A 19,759-nucleotide genomic window follows, 5' to 3' on the forward strand; every position below is an offset into this window, starting at 1 on the left:
AAAATTTCGTGTTTTGACCCTTTTTGCAAACAAATTCAGGATCTGACCTTCATTCGAAAAAATTTCGTGATCTGACCCTTTTCCTACCGCCATCATCCTTGGCGGTAGGGTAACACTGCCTACCGCCACAGGCTATGGCGGTAGGACTTGATTGCGCCGTCACGGCCGTTTGACGTTGAAACTATCCTACCACCATAGTCTTCGGCGGTAGGATCTAGAATATATAATTTACGTATGGCGTCCAATACTAGTATGTTAACTCTGTTGGCAGGTTGTCTAGCGCGTGTAGGTTCTAGGCTGCAGGTCTCGGGTTCGAGCCTCCCTATTGCCAAATTTTATGTTCATTTTTATTTTGCCCAATAAACAATAAACAATTTGTCCAGTTAATATTAGGATATAAATCATTTATAAAAATATATTTTTTATTTATCTGTAACTGTTTAAAAAAATCGCTCAAAGATATATATATATATATGTATACGAATATGATCAATTGGTCTCACATATTACCTGCATAAAAAAGATTTGAAAGGCTATTCACCGAGATCAATTGGTCTCACACATTATTGGCCCCACATATCTCTTCATCGTTCGTATATGAAGCCTCCCTGATAGTTAGGTCGTTGCATTCACCTTCAGTTCTTTGCTTCATCATCTCCTTTTGCCCTCAATTAATCCCTGTCCTTGGACCTTCGTTTTCCCTCAGAAGCACTGCTAGACTGGGGAACTCCCTTGGCGGAGCAGGAGCAGCAGTGGCAGCTAGCTTGCACTTTGTCAAGGTGAGTGCTCCATCTTCATCTTAAATTGCTCAACGCTTTTGGAATCAGTCCGACTTCTAGGTTACAGTTTGTATATGTTTTTTTTGAAACTTGTGTTCTAACACTGGAACCCAAGAAAGGATGAAATACAAAGTAACATATGATGAGAACTTAATTGGAGAGCGCCTAATCTTCGTGATGAGCAAAGAATAAAACTGCTCTCTCCCATGTATGTTACAGATCTAAGCCACAAAAGGACTGCAGAAAAACAAATCTTTGCGGAAATTTTATGAAACAGTTACATATAAGTAAAAAAATTATTTTTATAAATAATCCATAGCTTAACAATATAATTGGACAAATTGCTTATCCCATCATATTCGTTTATATCTTTGCGGGAATTTTATAAAACAGTTACAAATAAATAAAAATATATTTTTATAAGTAATTCATGTCCTAATATTAGTTGGACACATTATTTAATTTTTATTGGGCAAAATAAAAATAAACAGAAAATTGGCCTTGTCGAGGCTCGAACTCAAGTCTTGCTGAACCAAACTCGCATGAGCTAGCCAATTTTCCACTAGACTGATTCTGTTCTTGTAGACGCCACATGTAACTTAAACCTTCAAGACCCTACCGCCAAAGGGTATTTTCAACGTTGGATGACGGAGCAGTCAAGTCCTACCGCCATAGTCCTTGGCGGTAGGCAGTGTTACCCTACCGCCAAGGGTTATGGCGGTAGGAAAAAGGGTCAGATCCCAAATTTTTTACGAACCAGGGTCAGATCCAGCTAAACTTCGTAAAAAGGGTCAAAACACGAAAATTGGCCGCTGGGGGGGGGGGGGACATAGATTCAGGTGTAGGTCTGCATAGCTAACTAGAACAGCCTGGGTTTGTATTATTTTACTAACTAAAACAGTGGCCCTTGCAAAATGCGAGGGCACCTAGCTACTACATCAAACCCTCCAAAAAATCTTTCGAAATTCCAAATAATTTTAGGAAATAAACGTTAAAGAAAGTTATTTCTTAGGACAAATATTTTTTTGGTCTCTATAATATTTTTTTTCTCGATTTCGTCCTCCAGTTATTCCAATGGATAATTTTATTGATGAACTCTTAATACTATGTACATTTGTTCCCTCTTGTGGGTTTCACCGTTTAAACATTTTGATCATGTGACACCTTTGTGTAAGACACATCACACAACTTTAAGTATGGAAACTATTTTTCCATATTAAAAAAACAACCATATGTTCTTAAAATCATCAAAAATACGAAAGAACATACAATTTTAAGAAAAATCTAAAATGTGATTTTCACTAAATCTCCAATTTTTTAGTTATTTAAATTTCTTATCATTATATTTACTTTTTTATATTTTAGGATTTTTGTAAATAAGATAAAAATATCCAATGAAATAATCTTTGAAGGTACTTTTATCTAGGCACCACATGAGATAAATCTACCGTTGTGATGATTAAAGCCACTTTCAGCAAAAAAGCTAGAAAATGTCAGGAGTTGGGGGACAAATGTATCCGATTTAAGTAGCTCGTGGCGGAGCCTATACTCCCCAAATAGTTGAGAGAATAAAGTTCTCAGTTCTTTTAGTACAATCACAATTACATATAGGAATATAAGGGCAATTCTAATTCTAATTCTAATTTGAGACATGGTTCAATGAGAACTATATGTGGGTGAATAGTAGCTAATTTAATAGTGTTATGAATATGGCCAAGCATCACTGTAAATATTCAATTTGTCTTATTTAATTATTTACTTTATTACTATATTTAATTTGATTTCGATATTTTGTAGTATAGTAAACATATGTTGTGCTGATATGATGATTTTATTTAGAATATGGGACAACTTTTATGGGGGTATTTCAAGGCAGTGAGTACTCAATGCACCCCAAATCAGGAGACGCCTTGATCACAATAAAATTAAAAAAGGGAAAACTAAAAAAATATAATAAAGCCCTTAAGGAAGAAATAAAATAAAATATAAACTAAAAAAATCATAATAGCGAAGTCATCTAAGCTAAAATGAATAATTGGGAGTAATATTACCCTTGAAGAAGAAATAAAAGAAAAAAAATCTAAACAAACAATAAAAAAATGCGCAAAATTTACACAGAAATTTGGGTAAGTCACTTTTTTTAACAACTGGATAACTGAGTACAAGTAGTGAATTGAATAATTAATTGTGACGGAGACGGACCTCACCACACCAGTTGGCCTAGACCAGCGACGGTTATGCATGCATGGATGCACTTGTAGCCCATACGTTCAAGAAAACAAAAGCAAACATAATCGAACACTCGAGTTTTCTAACAACTAATGGATTACTGACATTGGTACTACCCTTTAAGTAGAAATAGAATGAGAAAAAACTCTAAAACAAAATAAAATCAAAACGTAAACACAATCTACACAGAAATCACACTTTTTTATATTACGCAAGATAAGCACATAATAGTGGAATTTATGGAATTGCGATATGTTATAACATGCAGAAATTGCGCTTTGTTATAGTATGCAATAATAAATTGTATAATAGTGGAGTTACTATTGATAGTACCATTAAATAAGAAAAAATGAACTAAAAACTATAACAAAATCAAAATGACAAAGTTTTCTAAGGAAAAATGAATTAGAGGCATTAGTATTGCCCTTTAAGAAAAAAATTGAAAAAATGACAAAAAATGCTCGCTATTTACGGAGAAATTACATTCTTTATAATATACAGAATAAACATATAATAGTGAAATTACAAAAAAATACTAATAAAAATTGTATTAGCGGGATCGATATTACCTTTAAATAAGAAAGAAAATAACATACAAACTAAAAAGGAATCAAAATAATGAAGTTTTCTTGGTGGCATTGGTTTTACCCTTTCAGAAGAATAATGAAATAAAAAAATGACAAAATTTGGGACGCGGATTTGGTGAATATGGTTCCACGCGCACCCTTTATGAATAGTAAATTAAAAAAAACTAGAGTAAATGTCAGAAATCTGAAACTTTTTTGTAATATACATAGTCAACCGGTATACTCACGTGAAGTTTCACGAAGAACTCACATCCATGGTACCCTGGGCAAAAATGACAAAATCAAAGCTATATTGAACAACATGTTTGATGAATAGTATGGTCCCAATTGTATTTTCTTCACTAAGAATACCATGGATGTCAATACATCAAGAAACTTCATATGTGAGTACAATGGTGGACTAAGTTTCATATCCCAAAATTTGAGATTTTTTTTTTTAAAATCCAGTATTTCTTTTTCTGATTTTACTATTCATGTGGGTGCGCATGGAACCATGTATATTTGCAAAATATGCACATAATTTACACAAAATTTGCGCTCTTTTACAACATGCAACTAATGGAATTTTCGCAAAAATGAAAGTTTCTACGGAAGAATGAATCAGTGGCATTGGTATTATCATAAACAAAGAAAGAAAATGAAGTAATAACTAAAACATTATCAAAATGAAAAATAAATGAAAAATAAAACAAAATCAAAATAATAAGGTTTCCCGAGAATTAATGAATTAGTGGCTTAGGTATTACCCTTTAAGAAGAAAGAAAATGAAATAAAAGACAATGATAAAATTTGCACACAATTTACACAAAAATTGATCTTTTTTAAAATATGCAAAAATGAGCATATTATAGTGGTATTTTCACACAATAAAAGTTTCATAAGAATGAATGAATTAGCCGCATATGTATTACCGTTTAATAAGAAAGAAAATGAAGTAAAAACTATGAAATTTAAAATAATGAAGTTTCTAAGAAAGAACGAAGTAGTGGCTTGGTATTACCGTTTAAGAACAAAGAAAATGAAACAACACAGAAACAAAATTAAAATAATGAAGTTTTTAAAGAAACAATGAGTTAGTGACATTGGTATTACCATTTAAGAAGAAAGAAAATAAAAAATAGAAACAAACAACGATAAAATATGGCACACAATTTACATAGAAATTGCACTTTTTTATACTTTGCAAGATTATGTATGTAATGAAATAATAACTAAATCAATAACAAAATAAGAAATTTTTATAAGGAACAATGAATTAGTTGCATTGGATATACTTTTTAAGAAGAAAAATATGAAAAAAAATTGTACACAACTTTGCACTAAAATTACACTTTTTGTTGTATGCAAACAAGAATTATATAATAGTGTAATTTTTGCACATACTACAGTGTACTTTTATATACATTTACACACACCCAACATCGCAAAAATACCTATAACAGAAAAAATAGAAACCAACAAGTAATAAAGAAAAAGAAAAAGGAAATATACCCATCAAAACTGATAGAAAATTTAAAAAACAGAAGAAAAAATGCATACAGACGGCCAATAAGAAAAACACGTAAACATGCTTCAGCCCAACAAAAAATAGACTAACCCAAAATATGGTCAGTCAAAAAATCCAGCCCAATACAGAACAGCACACACAAAGGATAAAAAAAAACAGCACACATCTTGTAGCAGCATCCAACGGACGAAAAATTCGAACTGACCCAAATTTAAAAATCAGGCAACTTACATATAGCTAAACTGAAAAAATACTGTGCACCTAAAATGAGTTAGCTAGCTAGCTAGCTTTTTACTGCCAATGCATGTGTGTGCATGTGTTTCGATGTCACATTTTTATGTGCGTTTGCTGAGGCTTCACCCCCATCACATTTCTTTATGTATATATATCCAATTGCATGCAAAGAAATTAAGGTTCGGCTCGGTCACGCGCTGCACCTGAGTGACTCAGACTCGTCTTTGGCCGCTTTACTTTTCTCTCTTGCATTGCGTTGCTCGGCTACTTAAAAAGAATCCACCACAGCCCTTCGGAAGAAAGAAGCAAACCAAGCTCGTAGGCTCCCATCCAACCAGTGACCGAGTTCCCGACCCTGCCGGCCCCTAGTGGGGTCGACTGTTGGAACCATGGATGGCAAGAAGATGCGTGATCCCCTGCTTGTGACCGTGGCCAAGGAGGCGATCCAGGCTGCCATCCGGCTGGCTATCCATGCTGCTTTTGAACTACATGTACATTAAAAATGCCCAAAAATTGGTGAAAACATACCATTTAAGTTACTGACTATGTATTTAGGCCATGTCAACAAATAAGAAGTACGCGTTCATTAATTTGAATTATATCCAATTGAATACAAAATTATTAATAAAATGTCTGAAATATAGCAAATAATGAAACCTACAAACTTCAAACTTTTCTTTCATACAATAACAAGGTCATACAAAAAAATACCACACTATAATCTATAAACCAAACATAGGGAATTCTCACAAATTACCTACTCCTAAGTGTTTCAACCGTGGCAGATAAAACAAGCCTGACACCGTTGGCGGGTGCTACCAGTGGCTGGCACCATCTTTCAGCCCGTCATTGGCGTTGTTGTCCCACAACTAACATGTAACGCCCCGGATGCAACTTTCCATATTCGTAACTCCAACTCTTGCCTTTTTCGGAGATGCTATATGTTATTTCCTCCGTGGTTGGGTTTTGTCTGTTGTTTTTCTTTTGTTCTTGTTATGCATCTCGTCTCATGTCATCATTCGCATTGCATCGGCATCGTTTTCATTAAAACTTGCATCCGTCCGGGTTTCCCCGGTTCTCTCCGTTGTCCGTTCTGAGCCCCGACCACACTCGCACGCGCCCGCGGCACCTCCGAAATATTATTTTATAAGTGGCATAAAAATGTTCTCGAAATGGGTTGCAACTTGTCATCGGTCTTATTATAGTGTAGACAGACCGCCTGCCAAATTTCATTGCATTAGGAGTCCGTTTGTTAGCCCAACCGTCATCCGTAGCGGCACCGTTGCCGGTTTAATCATCGGACGTTTCGGTCTCCGAAACTGTTGCCGGGCTGCCTTCTCTTCTCTCTTCTCAGCCCAACCCCCCTTCGCACAGCCCATCTAATCCCTCTTTGCACAGTGCATCAAACCCCTTGCCTTCGTTGACCGTTCCGTGACCACCTAACCCCTCTTGCCAGCTCTCAGACCCCTCGCGCGCGTCCGAAACTCCCCCGAACCCGACCCGAGCTGTCGTGACCGTTGGATCCGGATCATCCCCAAACATCCGCAAAACATCTCCGTTTTGTTAATTGGGCTCCCTAACTATTTTATTCGCGACCATCCGATTACGATCGGAGGGACGAGGTAGCCCCTAAGCCTAGTCCACCTGCTATATATACACCGGACTAACTATAGCCTAACCCTAAAATTTTGGATCAATGTCCCATCCATCTCATCGCCGCCGCCACTCCACAAAATCCCCTCGGGATCCCTTCTCCTCATTTTCCTCCAGCCACCAACCAGAGCTCCCCACTGCTCCTCCCCGATTCGCTCGCCCGACCAACCAGAGCAGCTCCTCGATCCAACTCCTTCGCCCCGCCGTACCAGAGGCCATGTATGGCCTCATCACCGCGCGCTCCGGTGACCCAGCCCGCCGGTGACCTCGACCTCCAAGTCCGGCCGCCTCCGTTCAGCTGCTGCCGACGAGCAGATGAGTCGCCGCCCGTCTCCTCTTTTTCTCTTCCTTTTTTCCCATTCCTTCCTCCTCTGATCTCTCTCCCGTGCACAGGAAGGCCATGACCGCGCCCGAGTTTTGCCTCGTTCCCCAGCCGTCGCCTGCTTCGTCGTCGTCGCTCCTAACCCGCTGCCGCCCCGTTCTTCTGCAAACCGTGCCCGCGCTGCCGAAGCAGAGCCGCCATGGACGCCAAGTCACCGCCTGCTGGAGTTCCTGCCGCGCGTTCGTCTTCTTCAGGCGCTCGAGCCAGGAGCCAGGAGACGAGCAGTTTGTTCCCTTCTCTGCCTCGCTCGCCACAGCAACCGTCGTGCCCGGCCCCCCCGTTCGCCTCCACGCCGACTCTGCCTCGTCGGAGTTCCTTCGCCTCACGTGGCCGTCGCCCCTGCTTCCTCTGCTTCAAGGACGACCGCAGCGCCAAGTCCCGCTCGATTCAGCCACTCCGTTGACCGCGCCTCCGCCTCTAGATCCCCCGGCCCAGCGCGCCTCCTCACCCAGCCCGCCGGCCTGCTGCCTCCACCGACCGGGCCAAGGCCCATGGTGAGCGCCCCAGTGCCCACCAGATTCAGCCAAATGAATGTTTTTTCCCTGACTGCGAATTTGTCCATTATTCAGTGTTTAGCTGTTTTACAGAAAACCCCCTAGACTCACGCATATAATTACTCATAAACCATGCATCATATGTAAAAACTTCATATATGTAAAATGCTCAGAAAATTGTGTAGATTAATAATATGCCACTTTCATCTATGTTAAAAATGTTTAACTTGCCGTTTATTTAAATTTGCTAATATGCCATGTTAAAATGATTTATTTCATAACTAAATAACCGTAGCTCCATTTTAAATAAACTTTATATGTAAATGGGGTGGAAAAATGCCTAGTTTAACATGGTCCACTTTATGTTGCTGTTTAACAACATTAAAATTGTGTTTAGGGCAGATCAGTACCGAATCTAAAATATGCATATGGGGATTTTCCGGACTTGTTGTTTATTGTTCTGGCCTCATTTAAACTTGCCTAGATAGGTAGTTTCATTATGTTTCACCTCTTGCCATGTTTAACAACATTTAATATTGTTGTGTACCTAACCGAGAGAGAACTAAATAATTGATATGGTGTTTCGTCAATATGCAACTCGTTGCATATTGAGCTCCACTTAACTTGTAGTATTGTTTGGTTGCCTTTGCCATGCCCTGCCTTATTAAACCAGACATGCATCATACTTGTTTGTGCATCATGCCATGTTCATGCTTGTGCATTTACCATGTTGTTTGTTTCTTTCCGGTGTTGCTTCTTAGTTCCGGTAATGTTGCGATTGTGAGGATTCGTTCGACTGCTCCCGTTCGTCTTCTTCATGGACTAGTTCTTCTTCCTTGCGGGATTTCAGGCAAGATGACCGCTACCCTGGATCTCAATACTATCATTGCTATGCTAGTTGCTTCGTTCTATCGCTATGCTGCGTTACCTATCTGTTGCTCTTCAAGCCTCCCAAATTGCCATGAACCTCTAACCTTTGACACCCTTCCTAGCAAACCGTTGCTTGGCTATGTTACCGCTTTGCTCAGCCCCTCTTATAGCGTTGCTAGTTGCAGGTGAAGTTTGAAGATTGCTCCATGGTGGACAGGATTTTGGTTGGGATATCACAATATCTCTTATATTATTAATGCATCTATATATATTTGGTAAAGGGTGGAAGGCTCGGCCTTATGCCTGGTGTTTTGTTCCACTCTTGTCGCCCTAGTTTCCGTCATACCGGTGTTATGTTCCCGGATTTTGCGTTCCTTACGCGGTCGGGTGATTTATGGGACCCCCTTGACAGTTTGCTTTGAATAAAACTCCTCCAGCAAGGCCCAACCTTGGTTTTACCATTTGCCTCACCACCACCTACTTTTCCCTTGGGAGTAATTAACCCAAGGGTCATCTTTATTACAGCCCCCCTGGGCCAGTGCTTGTCTAAGTGTTGGTCCGAACTAGAGCCCTTTGCAGCGTCCCCTCAGGGAAACTTGAGGTCTGGTTTTAGTTGTACGGATTGCTCATTCGGTGTTGCCCCAAAAACGAGATATGTGCAGCTCCTATCGGGATTGTCGGCGCATCGGACGGTCTTGCTGGTCTTGTTTTACCATTGTCGAAATGTCTTGTAAACCGGGATTCCGAGTCTGATCGGGTCTTCCTGGGAGAAGGTCTATTCCTTCGTTGATCGCGAGAGCTTGTCATGGGCTAAGTTGGGACACCCCTGTAGGGTATAATCTTTCGAAAACCGTGCCTGCGGTTATAGGCAGATGGGAATTTGTTAATGTCCGGTTGTAGATAACTTGACACCAGATCCGAATTAAAACGCATCAACCGCGTGTGTAGCCGTGATGGTCTCTTCTCGGCGGAGTCCGGGAAGCAAACACGGTCTTTGGGTTATGTTTGACGTAAGTAGGAGTTCAGGATCACTTCTTGATCATTGCTAGTTGACGACCGTTTCGCTTGCTCTCTTCTCGCTCTTATTTGCGTATGTTAGCCACCATATATGCTTAGTCGCTGCTGCAGCCTCACCACTTTACCCCTTCCTTTCCCTTTAGCTTTGCTAGTCTTGATACCCATGGTAATGGGATTGCTGAGTCCTCGTGGCTCACAGATTACTACAACAATAGTTGCAGGTACAGGTTATGCGATGATCATGACGCGAGAGCGATGTTTGCTTGTCTTGGAGTTCTTCTTCTGCTTCTTCTTCGATCAGGGGATAGGTTCCAGGTCGGCAGCCTGGGCTAGCAGGGTGGATGTCGTTTGAGCTTCTGTTTGTGTTTCATCCGTAGTCGGATGTTGATCTTATGTATTGTGATGTTGTATTCGAGTGGCATTGTATGCCTTATGTATGTATCCCCATCTATTATGTAATGTTGATGTAATGATATCCACCTTGCAAAAGCGTTTCAATATGTGGGTCTATCCTTGGTGGGACCTTCGAGTTCCTTTTGGATAGGGTCGCATATTGGGCGTGACATAACATCGGTCTAGAGAACCAATAGCGAGCCTAGTCTCACGCCCGCCACTGGTCTGTAAATTTCAGTGCCAGGCCCGCTTTTCTACCCGCCACAACTATTAGGCAGAAATACTAGTGACCGGCTCATGCAGTGCCGGTCACTAATGTGCCTGCACTTATAATCTTTTTCTTAGTAGCGTTTCTTGAAAGAAAAACTGAAGAGCAGATTACAGGTGAAATGGGGTCTTTATACATCGGGGAAAGAGTGACACTAATGAATGCATGACCGACAAATTCATCCATTTACCGACCACCGCTACAATTGTGTTCGGAGATAAGCAACCACCCAAAATGGTTTTGATTGCAGTCGGACTAGCAGAGGCACAATCACATTAGGACAATTTATGTCTAGGCAATTTGACTGCCCGTAAACATTAGATTTACGAATTTCGGAGCACATTGTCACCGTGCAGTCATGTTTTTCATGTCCTTTCCTCATCGGGTCGCCTCGCTGCAGAGCAACGCGCCATAGAACATGTATCGCGATGTGCTAGGAAAGCGAAACTAGACATGTGTTAGGTAAGTTAGCATTATTCGGTGGAATCAGTTCACCAGGCCGAGTGGTGCGATTCTTCTAACCGAGGCTCGATCCTGCGTTTGTACCATGGATGGCTAACGATGTGCATGCTGTAGCAGAATCGAAGCACATCACGTGCGCACGCTCAAATGTAAGACTGCACGGACGTGTACAGTACTAAACAATCTCACCCGAGTGGAAAAGTCCGGACCAAACCGACATTTGGACCCCCCATGGACTACATTGTGTCAGCAGCTCTACGGATGATCCAACGGCAACACCTGAAGTGCTACAGGGGAATCCGGCAAGAGAGCAGCAGGCCAGGCCCAAGAGAAGCATTCAAGCCCCAGCTCGTCTATGCGGCCCAGAATGGGCCCGCTAGCTAAACACTATTTAGCTGTCCAAGTGGCTCTGTAGCGTGTGGTGGTGACGGCCTCAGCCGAGGTTTGGATAGGATAGTGGTGGGAGTGTTGGTTGGCTCGTTGCGTCCTCCTTCCTCCTCAATTCGAACTCCCTGTAATAATTGAGATCTGAGCATATGAACTAAGATAGATCGATCGGAATGATTCATAGCTTACAATTGGCATCAGAGCTTCGATCCTAGCGCAACAAGTTCCGCTCCATCATCCCCACGCGACGAGGTTCGCCGCGCGCCGCCGCCATGAAGCTATGGAGAGCATGTCGCCGGCGACGAAGGCGGTGTACGAGTTCCTCAAGGCCAACCTAGCGGAGTCCCTCGACGTACGTTTCAAGCGCCAAGAGGAGGAAGCGGCTAAGTCGATGCGGTCCATCATAGGCGATCTGATGACGCGCATCGATGATCTCAAGCTGTCGATCGACGTTGACATGGACGAGCTTCGCACCGGGCTGGAACGGGCGCCTTCCGCCTCCACTTCACCCGCACGAGGTCGACCGCCGGCAAGCCAATTCGTGACCGCCAGCAGAGACACCGCCCCTGAGGGCAGCCGGTCTGCTCCAACGGCCAAGGGAAAGGATCACGCTCCGTACATACCACCACCGGCCAGAGGTACGAGATCCGACCACAATCCAGTGTTCAGTTCGTAGTTGGGTGAATTACACCGAGAGAATACTGACACCTATGGATTTGCACCGCGCATCGACTGTCCCATTTTGACAGCACCAATCCGAGGCTCTGGCAGTCGAGATGTGAAGATTATTTCGGCATGTGTGGCACGCCGAAGCATCTCTGGGTCCAATTCGCCTCTACTCTGTTCGAAGGTGCAGCAGCGCGTTGGTTGGAATCGGTTTAGAGAAGAGCACCAAATGCATCCTGGGAAGAATTCTGCAGACTGCTACAGTGCCGATTTGGTCGAAATCAGTATCAGGCGCTAGTTCGGAAATTCCACAGCATAGTTCAGACAGGCTCAGTGGAAGATTATGTCGAGCAGTTTGCTGAACTATATGATCAACTATCTGCGTATGAGTCCGTTCCAGAGTCTGTGCATTATGTTACTAAATTCATCGATGGACTGAACCCGACTGTTAGAGTGCTGGTGGCATTATAGCAACCGTCAGATCTGGATGCAGCTTATGAACTGGCGTTATTGCATGAGTCCCTGACCAGTTATGCTCTTCAACAAGGCCATTCTGTCAAGCGACAACAGTATACACAGGCAGTCACTTCGGCCAAACCAGCTACGACCAAAACTGCTGAAGATAGACGAACTAATTCAGATGTTCAAAGAAAGAAGCTGGGTGAGGACAAATGGGAAGCACTAAGATCTTACCGCACGGCCAAGGGCCTGTGTTTCATGTGTGGAGAGAAATGGAGCAGAGACCACCAATGCAAATAGATAGTATCACTGCATGTGGTACAAGAAATGGTTGAATTTTTTCAGTGCACATCAACAGAAGATCTGCTTACTGATGAGGATGAAGAAGTGAATCTTATGGTTATTTCAGAAGCAGTCGAAGGAAAATCAGCCCACAACAAGGCCTTCCAATTAAGTGTTGTTATTCAAGGACAACATAGAACATTCTTGGTAGATTCAGGCAGTACCCATTCCTTTGTGGATACCAATTCAGCTAGCACATTGGCAGGAGTGCAGAAATGTACAACAATGAAGGTGAAGGTTGCAAATGGAGGAATTATGAGTTGTGACAGCTATGTACCAAAGTGCCAGTGGTCAGTGCAAGGAGTTCAGTTTGAACATGACCTTAGAATCTTGCCTCTCAGCTGTTATGATGGAATTCTGGGTATGGACTGGTTAGCTAAACATAGTCCAATGACAGTAGACTGGGAACAACAATGGATGTCCTTCCCCTTGCAGGGTCAGTCTGTAACAATTCAAGGGGCAACACCTGTTGACTTTGCTTATACCATCATAGAACTGTCTGTAGTGACTAATTAAAATGCTCCCACTCTCATACCAGAAATTCAGGGACTTATTGAGGAATACAAAGATGTGTTTGCTACCCCAGTTGGTTTACCTCCTGAAAGAGCTTGTGATCATGCCATTCCTCTTATTCCTGGTGCCATACCATTTTCTCACAGGCCCTACAGGCTGGCCCCAGAGCTGAAGGATGAGGTAGAGAAGAAAATCCAAGAGATGTTGGATTCTTGTGTCATTAGAAGGAGTAATAGTCCCTTTTCTTCACCTATGCTCTTGGTCAAAAAGAAGGATCATACATGGAGGCTAGTGGTGGACTATAGGCACCTGAATGCACTTACAGTCAAAGGAAACTATCCTATGCCTGTGATAGATGAACTCCTGGATGAATTACATGGTGCTCAATGGTTTACAAAACTGGATCTCAGAGCTGGATATCATCAAATTAGATTAGCTCTTGGAGAAGAGTACAAGACATCATTTCAAACCCATCATGGGCATTTTGAATTCCTGGTTGTTGGTTTTGGGTTGACAGGGGCACCAAACACCTTCCAAGGTGCCACCAATGTTTCCTTGTCACAAGAGCCTGAAATGTTGAGGACCTTTGTACTAGCCTTCTTTGATGATATTCTGATTTTCAGTAAACACTGAAACAACACTTAGAACATGTCAGGAGGGTTTTGGAAGTGCTTTGAAAGGACAAGTGGTATGTGAAATTTTCCAAATGTGAGTTTGCCTCCCAAAAGTTACTGTATCTGGGCCACATTATCAGCAAGGATGGTGTTTCCACCAACCCTGAAAAGATTAGTACCATTGAACAATGGCCTACACTAGTGTCAGTGAAAGAAGTGAGAAGTTTCCTTGGGCTGGCTGGCTACTACAGGAAATTTATTCGTTACTTTGGGGTTATTGCTAAACCCATGACTAATCTCCTACGCAAGGGCAGTGTGTTTGTTTGGACTAGCATAGAGGACAAAGCCTTCCAAACTCTGAAACAGGCTCAGGTTACTGGTCCTGTATTGGCTCTTCCAAATTTTCAGAAGGCTTTCACTATTGAAACTAATGCTAGTGACTGCGGTATTGGGGTTGTGCCAACACAGGATGGGCACCCCCTAGCCTTTGTCAGCAAGGCTTTGGGACCAAAAAACCAGACTCGAGTAATTGCGACCATTCTTACAGCCAGCACATGGACAAGGCATAAAACCATCCGCCCGCTTGTTTGCCTCAGCCGCAAGCAGAAAAATATGCACGCCCTCAACAAACTGGGGAGAGCATCGGTCATCGTACATCCATTGCCGGCTCATCTTCATTACACAACACCGAATAGACCAAATTAATACAAGTTCATACATAAAGTTCATACAACACTTAAATGCAACAAACAAATAACTCTCTAGCTAAAGCATTTAAATGCAACAACAAATGCGATCAAGATCGCAACTAAGGTAACAATTGATCCAACAACATAATGATACCAAGCCTCACTATCGATGGCATATTTTCTAATTTTTCTAATCTTCAAGCGCATTTTCTCCATCTTGATCTTGTGATCATCGACGACATCGGCAACATGCAACTCCAATTCCATCTTCTCCCCCTCAATTCTTTTCAATTTTTCTTTCAAGTACTCATTTTCTCTTTCAACTAAATTTAACCTCTCGACAATAGGGTCGGGTGGAATTTCCGGTTCACATACCTCCTAGATAAAAATATCTATATCAACTTGATGGGCATAATTTGTCATAAACACGAAATGCAACAAATAGTTTTAAAAGAGAATATACCACATCCGAGTCATAACAAGGACGAGGGCCGACGGGGACGGATATCAAAACCATGGCACTATGTATAACAAACAACGTACGGGTAAGATAATTATTATACGAGTAACTATATATCCAAATCACACAAACATCAATTTTTTATATAAAATTTCATGAACAAGAGGCTCACCACAAGGTGGTGCCGGCGACGGGACGGTGCGGGCGATCGACGGTGGTTACGACGGAGATTTAGAAGGCACTAAGTAAACCACACCTACATATGCAAGCTAAGTGTTATTTTGACCTCAAATTGCATATAAATCAAATACTACCACATATAATTCCTCCCAAATTACTAAAACCCACAATTAATCACTATATAAACCAATGCAAGAGCTAATCTAGCAATGAGAGATGAAAGGACAAAGTTGCTAACCTTGGTGATCATTTGAATGGATGAGGGCCTGCAAATCTTGACAAATTTGGGGCAAATTTTGTGATGAACTCGAGAGGAAGAAGGGAAGAACAGAGGAGAGGGAGAGGGGAAAGGGGGAAGAACAGAGTGCGGGTGGACAAAGGATTTATATAGGACGACCTTTAGTACCGGTTCGTGCAACGAACCGGTACTAAAGGTGCTGGAAGGGCCCCACTCTGACAACATTATTACCGGTTCGTGCCACGAACCGGTACTAAAGGTGCTGGAAGGGCCCCACTCTGACAACATCCTGCCACCACTCTCATTAGTACCGGTTCGTGGCACGAACCGGTGCTAAAGGTTTGCCACAAACCGGTACTAAAGAGCTCCTCACGGCTAGCCGTTGGAACCGGCACTAATGGACAGATTAGTGCCGGTTCTGTTACAAACCGGGACTAATGTGTCTCACATTTGACCCTTTTTCTACTAGTGCTCTATCAGTATATGAAAAGGAATTTTTGGCAATTCTCCTGGCAGTGAAACAATGGCGCTCTTATCTGCAACTCAAGGAATTCAACATTATCACTGATCAAAAAGCCATGGTCAGTTTAACAGAACAACGTTTGCACACAGCCTGGCAGCAAAAGGCCCTCACCAAGCTCTTGGGCCTAGATTACAAGATTGTATACAGGAAGGGGGCAGATAACAGAGTTGCAGACGCCTTGTCCAGACGACCACATGAGCCTGGTGACTGTTATACAATCTCTGAAGTTCAACCAGCATGGCTGCAAGAAATGATGAACAGTTACTATTCTGATCCTAGTGCTACTGCTATTCTGCAGAAACTAGCTGTTGACCCAGAGGCAGATCCTAAGTTCACATTACATGGGGGCCTGCTTGGTTTCAAGAAACGCATCTAGATTGGTTCAGATGAAAAATTGCAACTTAAGATCATCAACAGTCTGCATGCCAGTTCAGCCGGTGGACACTCTGGTTTTCCAGTAACTTTTCGCAGGGTATCACAGCTGTTTCAGTGGGAAAATATGAAGAAAATGATCAAAATGGTCTTACAGCAGTGTCAGGTCTGTCAGCTCGCGAAGCCTGATCATGTACCTTATCCTGGTTTACTGCAACTATTGTCAGTGCCTTCACAGCCATGGGAAATGACGACAATGGACTTCATTGAAGGTTTACCAGTTTCACGACACTACAATTGCATATTGGTGGTCATTGACAAACTGACCAAATATGGTCATTTCATTGCACTCAAACATCCCTACACGGCTGCCACAGTGGCTGAATCCTTCCTCGATCGTGTGTATCGTCTCCATGGCCTCCCTGACTCATTGGTTTCAGATCAGGACCCTATTTTCACCAGCATTTTCTGGAAGGAAGTGTGTAGCAGAACTGGTATTAAACTTCGCATGAGCTCAGGTCAACACCAGCAGACTGACGGGCAAACCGAGCGTGTCAACCAGCAGGTGGAAGGGTATCTCTGCTGTTTCATCAGTGCCCACCCAAATCGTTGGTCCAGTTGGCCGCCTCTTTGTGAACTCTGGTATAATACAAACTGGCACTCATCGACGGGTCGTACTCCTTTCGAGCCGGTATACGGGCATGCTCCTCGTTACTTTGGTATTTTTCCAGTGGATGCTATTGGAAATTCTGATGTCCAACAATGGTTGAATGAGCGACATGTTGCCATGGAATTAGTCAAGCAACATTCTCTACGGGCACCACAACAAATGAAGGCTCAAGCCGACAAGCACAGGACAGAGAGATCCTTCGAAGTGGGGGAGACAGTTTTTCTGAAGATGCAACCTTATATTCAGTCGTCTATTGCACCGCGAGCAAACCATAAGCTGGCCTTCAAATATTTCGGCCCCTTCAAGATCACGGCCAAGATCGGGGCAGTAGCATACAGACTGGCACTCCCAGAGAATTGTAGGGTGCACCCAGTCTTCCATGTGTCTCTACTCAAGCGCCATGTCAAGGCTGATCAGCAGGTATGTCAGTCACTTCCTTCTTCAGCAGCTCAACTGCAGATTCCAGCTCGTTTCCTCGACCGTCGCCTGATACCGCGGGGAGACAAATTGATCGCTCAAGTTCTCGTCAAGTGGAGCCATTCCCCGGTGTCAATGGTGACCTGGGAGGACCAGGAGATGCTCAAGCAACAATTCCCTCGCGCTCCGGCTTGGGGGCAAGCCGTTTCTTCTCCAGGGGGATTGTCAGCAGCTCTATGGATGTTCCAACGGCAACACCTGAAGCACTACAGGGCAATCTGGCAAGAGAGCAGCAGGCCAAGCCCAAGAGAAGCATTCAGCCCCAGCTCGTCTACGCGGCCCAGAATGGGCCCGCTAGCTAAACACTATTTAGCTGTCCTAGTGGCTCTGTAGCATGTGGTGGTGGCGGCCTCGGCCGAGGTTTGGATAGGATAGTAGTGAGAGTGTTGGCTGGCTCGTTCCATCCTCCTTCCTCCTCAATTCGAACTCCCTGTAATAATTGAGATCTGAGCATATGAACTAAGATAGATCGATCGGAGTGATTCGTAGCTTACACATTGATACACCACCCACCGGTTCATAGAGAATGAATGAGTAACAACATGAGTTCATGCATATAATTATAAACTGCAGTACCAATTTCACCGACATCAACTATACATACATAAGCATGTGAATTATGTCTGATCATATACTAATCGGTTACGTAGAGCTTGCCCTGCTTCTCAGTCCTACTCCTCACCTCTCAGGAGGGCCAGGAAGCTTCTGATGTCGCTGGCCATGAAGAAGACGGCGGCCACGGTGCAGAAGATGCTGAAGAGGTCTCCTGGGTCGTCGACGAGGAAGAGGCGGGCTGCGGCAGCGACCGCGTACATGCAGTGGATGACGACCGCGAGCGCGAGCGTGAGGTAGGCGAGGGCGCGGCGGAGCCAGCGGCGGTGGCGCGGGAGCCGCAACGCTAGCACCGCCGCGGCCGCCTGGAGTGTGGCGCAGCACAGCACCCGGATCCAGAGGGTGGTTTTCTCGGCGGGATCAGCGTCCGTCGGCTGGTCGCAACGCAGAAAGGAGGACTGTGGAGGACCAACAGCAACGCAGGGGAATTCAGAAGCCAAGGGGTAGTGCAAGTGGAACACAGGAGAATCAGTGGTTGTGCACTCGTCGTTACCTGGACGCAGGGGATGAGGTAGTGGCCGACTGCGTAGGAGATTGGGTAGTTCGCTGCGAGGGCGGCGGTGAGGAGCGCCCATTCGCTGACCTGCTGGACAGCGTCGTCCGGGATCTTCTTCTTGGGCAGGGTCACAGGCAGGAGATGAGACATCTTGCCGTCCATGGATCCAAGCTAGCTTGCTAGGACAAGAACGCACTCCTATTTTAATTTGTTGTTCCAAAAAGATAGGTTGGATCCATCTTGATTAATTTCAACAGGGAAGATGTAGAGGAACAAGAAGAAAAAGATTTCACCGGTAGGAAAGTATAGTAAGAAGAAGAAAAGAAGTAGAGGAGGGACTCACCGTTGACGTCACTGCTCGGTGCTTCCCTGCTAGCTCCGGTACTCCCTATCGACGTGTTGCAGTGGAGCTGTTTAAATAGCCGAGCGACGCGAGTTGTTTGGTGTGGAGAGTTGCATCTGCCGAGCGCGTAATACCCTCTTCGGCAATGTAGTGAGTGGGACGCTTAATTTCTTTGCAGGTCATTTTCATCTAGAATGTGATTTCTAGTAGCATACACATGAATCCTGGCGTGCTTCGTGCAACTCATATAAGGAATGGTGACTCATCCAACATTTTATTTATTTATTCTACACTTGGATGTCATTAGCAGGTACAACCTCAATTTTGAGTTTGCCTATTTTTACCACATGATGGATCATTCATTATGTTTTTTGTGCGACCCCATTCATCCACTTATCTATCTTTGAAGAGAATGGAGAGGGGGGCTCCAAATGTCCACGGTTCAACTTGATCATTGTCATCTAATCGAAAAGCGTGTAAAAAAGAAAGAAGACCATGACAATTGATGATATGTCTTCAAAAAGGAATAAAGTTGTGAGACATGGTGTACATCCAACAATGCAAGTTTTCAAGACATCATCTCAAGTAATCTCAATTCTTCTCTCTCTCTCTCTCTCTCTCTCTCTCTCTCTCTCTCTCTCTCTCTCTCTCTCTCTCTCTCTCTCTACCATTTCACTAAATTCCAAAACAAGAAACATACCTGAGTCATTCTCTATTGCTTTTCTTTCGCTCCCTTTAGTTTGTCAAGGAAGAGGCCGGCTACTCTTCAAGAATTAGGTTTGCTCTAAATCAAATACTTGGATGATGTCAGACCACTCGAGCCTACATGGCAATACGATGGAT

General features: G+C 43.4%; 1 protein-coding gene across 1 annotated transcript; it reads right to left on the reverse strand.

Moving 5' to 3' along the window:
- Positions 1-17,972: 17,972 nt before the first annotated feature.
- On the reverse strand, positions 17,973-18,954 carry LOC119305118. Its single transcript, XM_037581728.1, has 3 exons — positions 18,917-18,954; positions 18,571-18,752; positions 17,973-18,475 (listed from the first exon to the last, which is right to left on the reverse strand). Exons 2-3 carry the CDS (start codon positions 18,733-18,735, stop codon positions 18,137-18,139), a joined length of 504 nt encoding a protein of 167 aa, XP_037437625.1. The 5' UTR covers positions 18,736-18,752; positions 18,917-18,954; the 3' UTR covers positions 17,973-18,136.
- Between the last annotated feature and the right edge of the window lie 805 nt (positions 18,955-19,759).

This window comes from Triticum dicoccoides, chromosome 5B (genome assembly GCF_002162155.2).
Source record: "Triticum dicoccoides isolate Atlit2015 ecotype Zavitan chromosome 5B, WEW_v2.0, whole genome shotgun sequence".
NCBI lineage: Eukaryota > Viridiplantae > Streptophyta > Magnoliopsida > Poales > Poaceae > Triticum > Triticum dicoccoides.